This window comes from Symphodus melops (genome assembly GCF_947650265.1).
Source record: "Symphodus melops genome assembly, chromosome: 2".
Classification (NCBI taxonomy): domain Eukaryota; kingdom Metazoa; phylum Chordata; class Actinopteri; order Labriformes; family Labridae; genus Symphodus; species Symphodus melops.
In genome coordinates this window covers 15319122-15332347 of record NC_136692.1, presented here as the reverse complement: position 1 = coordinate 15332347, position 13226 = coordinate 15319122, and the positions used below count along the sequence as shown (strand labels likewise).

The following is a 13226-nucleotide window of genomic DNA, read 5'->3' as shown; positions in this document are numbered from 1 at the left end:
AGCTGTGGATCGAGTTTTCTCTTCGGGAGGCTTAAAAGCAAAAGAAATTTGAACTTATAACTGATGGCTATATCATAACTATCTAATCATATCACAGAGCATATCTCTTCTAAAGGGAGCTACAATGACTCAGGTAGATACAGGAACACTGATATCTTCAATCATTGCCTGGCAACAACCCCCACCAGGTGAATCTGATGGGAACTAAACAGGGCGAGGCTATCTATGTTTGCCTTTCACTTTCCATGCAAACAACAAATCCCAGTCGGCCATGAAGGGAGTCTGCAGCACAAAGAGAACTCCTGAGGAGACAATGACTTGTTTTCCCTGCATGGGGAAAAATCACACCAAAAATTCAATATTTCTCTGCCTCTATTTAGATTGATCTCTCTCTCTCTATGTTTTAAAAAGACACATTAATTGATTTTTGTCATGGTTTGGTTTCATTTATGTTGTATTTCAGTGTTTTGTCTCTGTCTTTATTACCCTCTGTTTCAGGTCATTGTAGTTTACTGTTTGTCGTAGTTTGTTTCATTGTCATGTCTAGTCTAGTCCTAGCCCATTGTTTGTCTCACTTGGCTCTCTGGATTTACTTTTTTTTTTTTTTTTTTGATTCTCTGGATTTATTATTTAACACTTTAACTACCAAGGCAGTCATTTTGACTGTTTTCAAAATTTGAAACGTCATAACTTGGTTTTAAAAAAAAACCTATGTACCAATAGGACCCTGACTTTTCCTAAATGTGTGTTTATTTCATTCTAACATTTTTTGTCATTACAATTTTAAAACACAAATGAGATATGAGTAAAACTACCTTGAACTACCATTAGTAATCAAATTGACTGCATGCTTTTTACAAGGGGTGTAATTTGCTACATTTTCCTCCCCTTTTTCCTGATCTGTTGTTGTGTTTGTTCTTTATGCTCTGTGATGCTAAAACCTAGTTATAGTTTTACTCTAACCCCAAGAGAGACACAAATTACAAGTTGAAATACAATGACAGCTAAGGAGGCCTTAGCCTTGCTTCAGAGCCTTGATGAGGAAGATTCAGACGGAGGAGCAGGTTCAGAGAGTGATGTCTCTTGGTGTAAATGAATAAAATACATAAAACACTCAATCATTACAGTTTTCATTTAATGTCCTGATGTATATTTGCCTATTCCACCAATGAATTCTTAGACCTTTTTATTGACAATCCCAATTATATACATGTTATGTTCGAGCAGTCAAAATAACTGCTATGGTAGTTCTAGTAGTTGCAGAATTCTGGTAGGCCGAGTGTTAATGGTTTATTAATGGCTTATAAATGGTTTATTAATGGCTTATGAATGGTCTATAAATGGTTTATTAATGGTTTATAAATGGTATATAAATGGTCTATAAATAGTTTATTAATAGTTTAGTATTGGCTTATTAATGGTTTATAAATGATTTATAAATGGTTTATTAATAGTTTATTAATGTTAATTTATGGTTTATTAATGGTTTATAAATGGTCTATAAATGGTCTATAGATTATTAATGGTTTATTAATGGTTTATAAATGGTCTATTAGATTATTAATAGTTTATTAATGGTTACTTAATGGTTTATTAATAGATTATTAATGGTTACTTAATGGTTTTAAAGTTACTTAGTGGTTTATTAATGTTACTTAATGGTTTATTAATAGATTATTAATGGTTACTTAATGGTTTTAAAGTTACTTAGTGGTTTATTAATGTTACTTAATGGTTTATTAATGGATTATTAATGGTTACTTATTGGTTTATAAATGGTTTATTAATAGTTACTGAAAAGTGTATTAAATGTCTATAAATGTCTATACATGGTTTATTAATAGTTTATTAAAGAGCATATTGCAGGTTAAAAAGTTGAGATTAACACTTCATGTTGTCAGATAAGGGCTGTAGAATAAGTACATCAATTTTCTGTATATTCTTAAAAACATAAGTGCTCTAATTTAGAGGAGAAAGTGGCTGTTTTAGCATAGCTGTTTAGAACTGCCTTTTTTTCCAAAAACGCGTCATATGACGTAACATAAGGAAGTCGTCTTCTGTCACTCTGCTTTGATCGGCTTTATGCGTATGTGTATGAATGAATGAATGAAGCCTTTATTGCCCCTGGGGGAACTTTTATTGCACCGAGAGCATGAAACACTTTACAAACAAACATTTAGAAGGCAGCATAAAAGAATTAAAGCACAAAAAAACAGGCTAAAACATGATTAAAGAGGTGTAATGATACGTGGTAGTGAGTGAGAATAGACAGGATGCCTCCCTGCCATAGTTTGTAATTTGCGCGGCGCACATTCGGGTGCATAGTGTAAGTGGCTTGATTGTTCAAAGTGTTTTTTGGTCAATTATTACCACAACCTCAGAAACGATGAACAGACACGTTGAATATTTCGGCATCAGACACAAAAGCGTTTCCTTATTAATGATTTAAATCTCTGGGTGTTTAACACAGCGCGGCACCGTAATACGTTGTACAGATTTGCCGTTTTTACGAGCAACTCCCATACAGTGTAAAGGTGAATGATCGGCACTTGCACCTTCTACAAATAGTTTTTTAATTGATTGAATGTGATTACAAACTTTACATCTGCTGATGTGAACACAGCACTCGCCCATATATCGCTAGCTGACACCTGTCACTCAGCAGGACGCCTGCTCCGGATCTCTCCTCACACCACAACTTCTCTTCTCTCCTGAGGCCGTTATTCCTCTAATCCTGCCTGTTTCTGCTCTCTATCACATCTAACAAGTTCAGAATAATAAGCCAGTGGACCATTATATGTAAAGGAATACATATTTTCTTCCTCTTTATTGACGGGAGTGACACTCGGATCCATGATTTTCTATGTTAAACAGACGGGGATTCAGCGGGACTCCTTTATGTTACGTCACAGCCGAATGCGGAAGTAAAAAGCAAAGACGTGCGAAAACGTCTCCAGGAGACCCTGTGGGTTATTAATTTATGAATTTCTTTAAAAACAGTATTGTTAACGTATTTTCCTATGATTAGTTAAGTTTAGTCTTTAACCTGCAATAACACCACCATACCAAAGAACACAGTCACGACAAGACATTTTCTAGTCTCTAATTGTCTAACTAGAAGTTGCTCCTGTTTGTTTACATTTTTACATGGGTCATCCACATAGTTCTTGATTTAACATGATGGATTTTACATGTTTACAATAGTTTAATATATATCTGCCTAAAAATAATAGGCCAAGATTTGGTAGTGTAGCTTTTTCCACCTCCAAGCAGTAACAAAAGATAGTACCTGTACGCAATAATCTGTTCGTTGGTACATCCTTGTTAAGAGGCCCTGTTTTTAAAGTATACTATATAATTTCTCTAAAAAAAAAAAAACAGCCAAAGTGTGAAGCAATAAGAACCAAAAGCAAGTATTTCAGAATGTGGAGGAAGCTATTTATTACATTATTACATCAGCATTTTGAAATAGACTTATTTTATTTTTACATTAGCACCCCCTAAATAATAATAATACATTTATTTTTTAAAGCGCTTTCAGGTCAAAGTGCTGTACAGAACAAACATAAAAATAAAGGGACGATTGTTGGTAATATTCAAAGTATTACCTCTGCTCAACTCTCACATCAAGAGTGAAGGTAAAGCGACAATAACAATACAAACCCACATGAAAAAAATGGAATAAACTAGGGAAAACAAATGAACTAAATGAATAATTGTCAAGGCTTTTACTACAACATTCTGACATTGTTGAAATATAAAAACATTTTTAAAAAACACACAAACTGAAATAACTTGTAAAAATACATTTTAACTTCAGCTTATAAACCAAAGAATTGTTCACTTTAAGACTTCTCTCTTATATAAGTATGAGACTTACACAAGCTTTGTCTATGCTATCTCACAATAAGAAGATTTGAAGGGAGTTCACCCATTGGAACATGAATCTGTATTGAAATTGTGACCAATACATAGTATAAATGTGAAATAAATCTTGAAGTTGGTGCCTTCTTGATAGATTTTACAAAGACATAAAAGGTAGAAAAATGAGAAATAAATATTAACGGTGACAAGTTGTCTGCAACATAATGTATTGTATAGATATATAAATTCTTTTGTTTTTGCAACCTGTTGTCCCTGTTAAAACACTTTTCAATAAAAAACCACCTCAGCTCAAGGAAGAAAGAAGAGTAAGCCTATATTTGGTCCTCAATACAATATACATTTGAAGTTGTTAACATCTGTATGGCAATATAAAATGTAATCTTAGTCGGAGCAGTCTTTGTACAGGCGCTTGCACAGAACTTACATTTGTATAGGTTGCTTCTTATATGGACATAATAGGCGTTGTAGCTGAAAGGGGGGGGGGGGGGGGGGGGGAGTTGCCATTGGTGCAGATTCACTGGTAGAGGGTTTTATAACCCACTACCACCCCCGGCTAATTGGTTTGGGACAGACTTAATACGGCGGGCTTTCCATGTGGATGCAAACAGAGGGTTAGTGGGTAGGGAGAGGGTTTGGTGGCTGGTTTGAAAAAGACCCTATTTCAACAACACATATGGCCGTTTACTCTACTGATTCCGAAATTTCAGAAGGAACCAGCATCTCACAAATTCAGCAAACAGAACACCGACATGTGCCTTGGATGCTGCAGGCACAAGACCTGCTGTCTGCAGTAACTGCCTCCTTGTCCTCAATACACCTCTGCTCCCCACTATATTGCGGCTCGTAAAGATAGCCACAAACATCCGATTCGAGGACAAGACCTTCAAAATCCCCTTCAACCATTTCAGTTTGAAGTTGAAACATACATTTTTCGCCATTGTCCGTTGCTTTCAGCTTTGTATACAGAGCCTGTTAGCATAGCTTCCGAGAAAGACGGCAGACTTTTCTTTTTGATTTTTGCAGGAATGGATCTGTAGCAACAGCAAGTCCAAATCATGAGGAACTAGCAATATGGTTACACCCTCTCTAATCAAAGCTGCCTCCGATGATGCAAAATGATGACTTTTGCGTCACCGGAGGCTCCTTGTTAGAAAAGAATTACAGCGCTTTCCTGTCTCTGGGGAAAATGAGGGCAGGATGCATGACCACTCAAACCCACAACCAGTGGCAATTCAAATTGGAGTTTTGTCCGTTTAAAAAATTGTGATGAAAGATACCAAAGAGGAAGACGATAAGCGCTTTGAAAGACAGTTTGTTTATGCTTTACTGTGATATCAATTTCATTTAGAAAGCGCTGTTTGTAAACTGTTGCTGAAGCATGCAGGGTAAATGACGGACTAAGTTAACTGATTGATTAATGATTTGATATTGTTGTCACGGGTGACGTTAATAAAGAGGTTTCCTTTACTTTGCACAGGTGTGATAAAAACTGATAAATAGAATATTAAACTGTTCAAATTAGTCTAGCATGTGCTTCATTTGAAATGTGGAAGTTGTGTTCGTTTAATGTCATACAAACATTTGTTTGTATTTTCTTTTGTTTCCAAGGTTTTCACCAAAACCAAACCTAAATTGAGCCTGAATTGAAGTGGCTGAAGGCTAGACTAAACTTCAAAATAAAGGAACTAAACAGAAACGTTTGAGTGGAGTCCAGTCCTTTGGGTAAAGGATCATTCCCTTTCAAGTTGGGAGGAACAACCAGGTTTCTAATAATACAAAGCTTAATGCTAACGGCTGATCTATCCCTTTGACTGTCCAGCAATCATGAGTTCACATAACATATAATAATCTAACATTCACGAGAAAGCTTCCTCAGGGAGAAAGACCTACCCATTATTCATTTTTAGCTCTGTTCTTGTCCTACTGGCCTGTATCCATCACCAGAGGGCTCTGCAGACCTGCTGGTTGACATTAAAGCAAGTCTCTGAAGTATATTGCATTGCAGAGGTTGCAGGGCAGGACTCAAAGCTTGTCCAGCCGAGTTCAATGACAGAGGCGTGATGGATGAGTCGCATGATAAGATACTAGACGAAAGCGGAAACAAGAGGTTGGTTGATTCAGTGGGTTTGTCAGCATTCTCGAAGCTCTCTCCATGACTAAACTGCCCATCGCCCTCGCTAACACCCAGATCAAGGCTTTGGAGCTCAGGGCTGGCAAGTTGTAGATTTTGAGCAGGCTCATAATCAGAACAAACCTGAATGGAGCCTTTTCTAAAAATATCTCCAGCTCCTCCAAACAGCTCCTGAAAAATATGTTCCTTTGCTTTTCCCGTCTCCCTCTGTACTTGTCCATCATTATTTTCAGTCACATTGATACTATCTGCTTCAAGGCTTTCCTGACTGACCTCCTCGCTGCTGCACACACCTGAATCTAGGCTCTGTAACCTTGAGCGCTCAACCTGGAGTTTCTCTATTTTCTCGTAGTCAGACATTACCGGCACAAGACCTTTTTCGTTGCTACCTTTTGAGAGCAATTCTAAGATCGCCACCTTGTTCACCTTTTCCCGTTCTGTGTCTTTGACCTCATTTTTGCTACAAACTGGCCCATAAGGTGTATCAGCAGCACAGGGCTCCAGATTCCCAGTAGTAAGCAAGGAGGCAGAAGGAGCAGAAGGAGGACACAAATGGGCATAACTCGGGTTGGAGAAATTGGAACTGGATAACTCATTGCTACTTTTGCTGCTCCTTTTCTCAGGAAGTTCCACCTCTGGCCTGCAGTGTGCGACAACATTAACAGGGGAGGTGATCTCTAAAGTTGCGATTTTCAGGGGATTAAAGAAGATGGGGACGTGAGTGCTCAGATGATTCTGTTGGAGAGTCGAAGGGGAGGGAGAGACAGAAATGATTGAAAAGGTTAAAATAACACACAAAATTAAATCTGCCATAGAGGATCGTGAAAACTACATAAACTGCACATCAACCCAAGTTTTTTTGTTCTTTGTTCCTCTCTTGCTTAAAAAACAAACACAATGCAGGCATACAGACACCAGTACATAAAACATAGAAATATATGAATGCATGAAAATATCAAGTGACAAGAGGATGCCTGCAGAATGTATAACTCAATAAAACAATTATGCTGGTAGGTTGAGTTTGAGGAGTTCAGAGATGGTAAATCTTTTGAATAATGAACATGTTTTCTTGTAAGTAATTACCCAGCCTACAAAAGGTATAAATCTTGCTCTATGGTTTTGCACTGACATTCTGATGTTGTCTTTGAAAAGTTCACTAAAAAAACTCTCTGAATCAGAAAGATGACTACTGTAGCTAAAGCAGACATATAGGCTTGATAACCTGAAAGGGACCTAATAGATGAGGTACTGATGCTCTGATGTCTCCTGTCTGGACATGAGTACGATGTTTAAGTATGAAAGTATTCTCAATGTTTGCTGAGTCAAAATAGCTCATGTGTTTTGAGTTTGCTCTCGCAGACTTGAGTTTTGTGATGTTTATGTGGGGGCAACAATTAAAATTCTGCAATCAACCATTCCACTCTTAAGACTTTAAACATCAAAAAAAGAAGACTTAATGGACTTACTTGAAAATGTACATCTTTTAGGAAGGATTTCTCTGGGTTTGGTATGGGCTGACCTTTGATTTTTGTGACCATATAGATCCTGTAAGAAAAATACATAGAGTTTCAGAAAAGTCAGTGAAATGAAAATATTTGGCCTCAAATGTAATATTTGTCATCACGTGTGACACAAATTCTGCTCACCAGATGGTTTTGTTACGTTTCAAATATATGACAGCCAGGAGCAAAGCAGTCACTACTGAGCATGCAACAATGCTAATGATAACCCCAGAGCCATCTATAAACAAAGTACAGAGCATCTTAAATCAGTAAACAGGTAGACACAAGGTATAAACCCCAAATAAAGATAGAGATAAGATAAAAAAATAAAAAAAAGTATATGTGACAATAATTTCATTATGTCAACATAAAATTAACATAAGACATATATGCACTAGCTCTGCAGTATAAGATGGGATAGACTGGAAATGTCAAAAACTGACAGGTCTTATTACAAATTACAATGAAGCAAAATCGCCATTTGAGAAATTAAAACACATTTTCATTTAGATAGATGCTTTTGTATTGGCGACTTTACCTGATGGTGGATTTGTTGGTCTGCTAGGTGACACCCATGATGCAGAAGGGCTCCAGTCACTCCAAACTGAACGGTAGACATCATCGTCAACGCTCTTTATTCGAACACGCACCTCGTACCTCTTGTCTGGTATCAGCAAATCCTGGTCAAGCTTATAGGAGCATATATTAAGACATCCCTTTTCGTGATATTGTGTTCTCTGCTCTGAAGCCTCCTAAGAAAGGAAAAATATGGTTTATTGTTCTACAGGGTCAAATTAATGACCATACTTACGAACAGTCTTTATTGTATTTTCTGTAACATGTTACAATAATGTGAGCCCTCAGGGTCAGTGGTAATGACACCATTGGTTATCAATGTTCAACATGATCTTAATTTCATTTCCCCCAAGTTTTAATGATTGTACTATAAAATGTTTGCCAGCATTATAATTCTGAGTATGTTCAAGTGTATTTTCCCGTAAAAAAAATTGGGGATTTTTTAAATTCATTGATTCTTTCTCTATGTACAAGAAATGAGGTGGTAGAAAAATGTTCAAGTGCATGCATTTTAAATTCTATTTGAAGACATCTCACATTAAAAGTACTAACTAGCCAAAAAATGCAAACACACCTTCCATGACTGGTCTTCATGTTTCCACTGAAGATGAAGATCAAGATGTGAAAGTTCACGTGAAATCCAGGACACAGTGGTAAAGTTGATGTCTGGTTTTTGTGGAGGGTCCAACTTAACTGCAGTGACACACGCATATACACACATGACTTGTTGAAAGTCATATGAAATAGCTCAACATGTAATTGCAAGGAGGCACGGTATTAGATATTGCACTCACTGTGACAAGATGACTTGTAGGTAATGTTGGTGAGAATCTGCTTCGCAGGATCACAGATCAGGTCAATGGAGAACACAGTGGAGCTCTGAAACTAAGAAATATATGATGAGATAAGAGGACACTTTAGATCACATACATACATTTGCTCAATAAGCAGATAACATAGTGTAAATAAAAACAGATTATGTTGAAGCTTAAAATTCAAGTTCAAACGTTTTAAAAGCTTTTTATCTTTCTTGTCAACTGTTAGACGAGCAAATCAATATCGCTCATCTATTAATTAATGTATCAAACAACAGCCTGTCTCTTCAGCCATTTCTTAAAACATTTCAACTTATGTGTAATTGAAGTAGACCTGCTGTATACCTGTGATAGTTCTTACTTTACTATAATAGTTTGTAAATTACTCATTATATTTCCTGCAGAGTTATACAACTGGCAGGATTGAACTTTTCAAAACAACAGGCCATAATCAAAGTATTTAAAGATATCCAATCATTTTGTCAGACAGAAAGAATCATAACTAGATGTTATTTTACTTCAAGTTTTATATCTTGTATACAGACTGTCTGTGTATATTATGCACACAGTTATCGAATATAGCCATGTGATCCTGTAAAAAACGTATAAATATATTACACTTATTATATTAAATTCTAGGCATTTGCTTTGCAAAGGATCCTGTCTGGTTTTAGCAGCAATTGTAACAATCATTTTAGGTTAAAGGGTTTTCACTCACAATTCTCTTCTTTTCGAAGATCATTGAGCATTTCTTCAGTGCTGGTCTCGAGACATCAACAGATTTCAGCTCACAAGAGTCGTTGCCTTTACTTCTACTGGAAAAAAACCCCCAAACATTTTAGTTGTCTAGAAATGCACTGATCCAGGTTTTCAGGGTTGCAGGCCCCCAACTACAACTTCTTTCACAGCATTTTTTCTTCAAACAGTTTTCCAGGGACCAAATGTCCCTGTGAGGACAGTTTGTGTATCACATAATCCGTACAGCTCTCCACCTTTCACATTTCTCTACCAAAACTGAGTGCATCTTTAACCTTTAATTTGCTTCAGTGGTGCAGTATATCAAGACAGTGTGTTATCATAAAAAATTTGCACTAGAACGTTCTGTTTGTGACAAATGGGTTGCTGCATTTATAACACAGGATTTATTCATTTAATTTTAAAGCCTTTTTTAGCATGATTGTTAAATTTATATCTGGTATTTTAAGCTCTGTTTTAATCAAGCGCTTGAATTGTACTGGCACTGAAAAGATCAGCTTGGTTCAGCCATTATATTTATTTCTTTTAAAACCTAAATATTGCACAGCAAATATTACACAGTCAATATTCATTTGCATTTACTCCAAATATGAATTTGATTTTGTGTCTGTGGCATATACCTGTTGATCTTTTTGGCGTATATTGTGCACACAGTGTCAGACTGTTGTGTGCTGTTCCACTCACAAGTGATGGTATTATAGTCGTTATTGTAGCAGAGGAGATCTGTAAGAAATAATGGAGAGAAGACGATAGTGAATGGGTGAAACCTGTTATGCAAGATAGTGAAAAAAAAAAGATATTAAAACTTAACTTACTTGTAACAGGATAGCGGGAACAATCATTTTCTTTGGAAGTGCAGACATAAAGCATGGCAAGAAAAAGAAAAAGGGTGGTGTCCTTCTTTCTCTCCATTTAGTGTAGCTAATCGTCAACCTTCTGTTTATTGGTTCCCAAAGCTTGATAATAGGTGGATAGGTCTTGATTCAGGCTCAAAGTGACTGCTTCGTTCTTCTCTTCATTCTGTAAAGATGACAAGATACTGTCTGCTACTTAATTTTTAACCTGCCCGATTTTTCCCAGATATGAAAATACTCAAATCATATGTCATTGCAGTAGCATCCATTTAAAATTAATCGGTCATAATGCAGCAGCCTGTACATCCTAGGTAAATTTCCTTCGGGACTAAATAAAGTAATCTTGAATTTTGAATATTGTGTAGGTGTATAATAATTTACATATTTATGCATATATATGCAAGATTTATTCAGCAACAAGTGGTAGCTATCCAGTATTCTTTACGGGATAATGTACAGGGAGCGGGTTGTTATAGTAGAGGAACGCAGCAAACACAAACCAGAACACTTTTCATGATAAAAATCCTGACCCTCTATAGAGATTATACGTTAAGAAAATAAACTGTAAATATAAAGATCCCCATGTTTTAAATAGGACTTCGTAGTACATACTTTGCCACAGGGGGGTGCCAAAGTAAAATGTTTCAATCAGTCATTAAATTATATATTTCAAGTTTGATATTAACAGAAATTTGGTGTAATAGGGTCTGAGCATTTGTATTCCACAACCCCAATGGTACTGTAAATACCTGGTTACCTGATCTAATCAAATTTTGCTTTGTTTAATTTTTCTATCCAATAACTGATCAGATTACTTTTGTGCCCGCTCTAACGTTGTAATCATAAACTTTAACATAAACTCATTTCAGAGATAAATGTCCTACCTGTTTGTTCTGCTGCCTAGGATGTAGAGCTCATATCATCTTCCTAAACAGGAACATCAGAAAATTAATTATATCATAAAGAAAGCTGCAAATAATCAACCTCCAAGAGAGGAATGACAGAAGATTAAGCTGCCACTATTTATACTTCTTCTAGAGGTATAATCTTAAATCAACAGTAAGACCGTCTGTCAGTATGAACCCACCCTCACTTGTTTGAGTGTGCATGTGTGTGTGTGTGTGTGTGTGTGTGTGTGTGTGTGTGTGTGTGTGTGTGTGTGTGTGTGTGTGTGTGTGTGTGTGTGTGTGTGTGTGTGTACATGTGTGCGTGCGTTTGGTTTTTTGCTTGCTTCTCTCAGTATGAACCTACCTGCACACCAAGTTTTTGGGTGCGTGTGTATTTTTTTTTGCTTGTGTGATGGTGCTGATAAAGGGGGGTTTTCTGTTGTATTTTTACGCAATGAAAAATGGACTTATTCTAATGTTGATACTTTTTGTAGACCCGTTACAGGAATTTAAAACAACAATTTAAACAAGTCTAAGACTCAGTTTGATACTGGTTATTAACTATTTATTCTATAATTTGTATCCCTTCTAAAAGTTTATTTTTAAATCTATTTTACTTTAGCCCACAATGTTACATATCAACAAGTAGATTATAGTAATATAAACCTCAAATTCTTCTTCTCTTTTTCCTAAATTTCCCTAGCCATCACTTCAACCACTTCACATTTAAACATGACATGTGATAGTCTTCAGGATATTAGTAGCAGTTTAAAATTAAACGTAAAAATTGAAAACACCAAACTTCTTGTGTAACGTTAGAGTCTCTGTGCTGACAATCTATTTTTCCATTTCTGTTTTCAGGGGAGTGCAAACAATCTTGCTGTAGCTGGGTCACCTGTTTCTGTGGTTTTATTATATAAAGGTCAGAGGTTTTATTTCTGAGAATCTAAATGAGAGTAAAACAAATTCAGACAAACACACTCGACTTAAAGGAGTTATTAAATTAAACTAGAAAACCAGCGATAAAACTGAGGCGCTTAAATATGATCTTTAATAATAAGGGGTTAAGCGTTTAACAGATTTCAACCCAATATTAAAACAACAGAGCAGGTTGCTATTGATTGATTTCAGTTGTTGTGTTGCAATAAATATTGTATTTATATTCTAAAGTATGTTATATTATTAGACGACCTGCATGAAAAAGATCATTCTTATAAAATGTCTCAAAAAGATCTACCTGACCTGGGAAAGTATCATTTTTGTGCCTGTACTAGGTGTATGGTGTTACACTTAAAGAAACCTATCACCATAAGCCATAAGAATCCAAGCTTTTAAAAGATCAATAACTCTGGAGTCGGTTTCTGTAGAGAGCAAAACAAAAAAACAAGAGAAAAAAATAAAATAATTGAAACACTTTTCAGATGCTCGTTAATTTTTCATTTCATTTCTTTGTAACACCAACACACTGCTCTCACCACTGACAGACAGTGAAGGAAGGTGGAGGAGGTATCCATCACATCTGGCTGTGTCCTCCTCCTTTGACCCTCTGTACCACTTCAAGCCCGTCTCTAGGCTATTGGTGACCATTCCCAGTGTGATCCTCTCAACATGGCTGCCTGGCACTGACATTATTATCCAGAAGTGAACCACAACACTCCCGTCCCTGAAGAAAACAGTCAAAACAAAACCTGCAAAGTGGATGCAAATTTGATGTACCAACAACCTCACCCGCAAGGCGATGTCACCACACAATAACGTCATTTTCACTGATGCTATGTTGCTATTTAAAGTCAAGATAATACTTTTTTTGTATTAGAGAG

At 36.3% G+C, this 13226-nt stretch overlaps 1 protein-coding gene across 1 annotated transcript; it reads right to left on the bottom strand.

Annotated features, from left to right (window-relative positions):
• Positions 1 to 5704: 5704 nt before the first annotated feature.
• Positions 5705 to 8191, bottom strand: LOC306819833 (uncharacterized protein). The gene is made up of 4 exons (XM_079337410.1): positions 8057 to 8191; positions 7663 to 7756; positions 7483 to 7561; positions 5705 to 6751 (listed from the first exon to the last, which is right to left on the bottom strand). Exons 3-4 carry the CDS (start codon positions 7552 to 7554, stop codon positions 5789 to 5791), a joined length of 1035 nt encoding a protein of 344 aa, XP_079193536.1. The 5' UTR covers positions 7555 to 7561; positions 7663 to 7756; positions 8057 to 8191; the 3' UTR covers positions 5705 to 5788.
• Between the last annotated feature and the right edge of the window lie 5035 nt (positions 8192 to 13226).

What these genes read in the sequence shown, in the direction of transcription:
- LOC306819833 (XM_079337410.1), bottom strand. Translation starts at nt 7,554, where the DNA reads ATGGTCACAAAAATCAAAGGTCAGCCCATACCAAACCCAGAGAAATCC. An exon ending in TAAAAGATGTACATTTTCAA is followed by an intron (nt 6,752 to 7,482) that starts GTAAGTCCATTA and finishes ACTCTCCAACAG; the next exon opens with AATCATCTGAGCACTCACGT.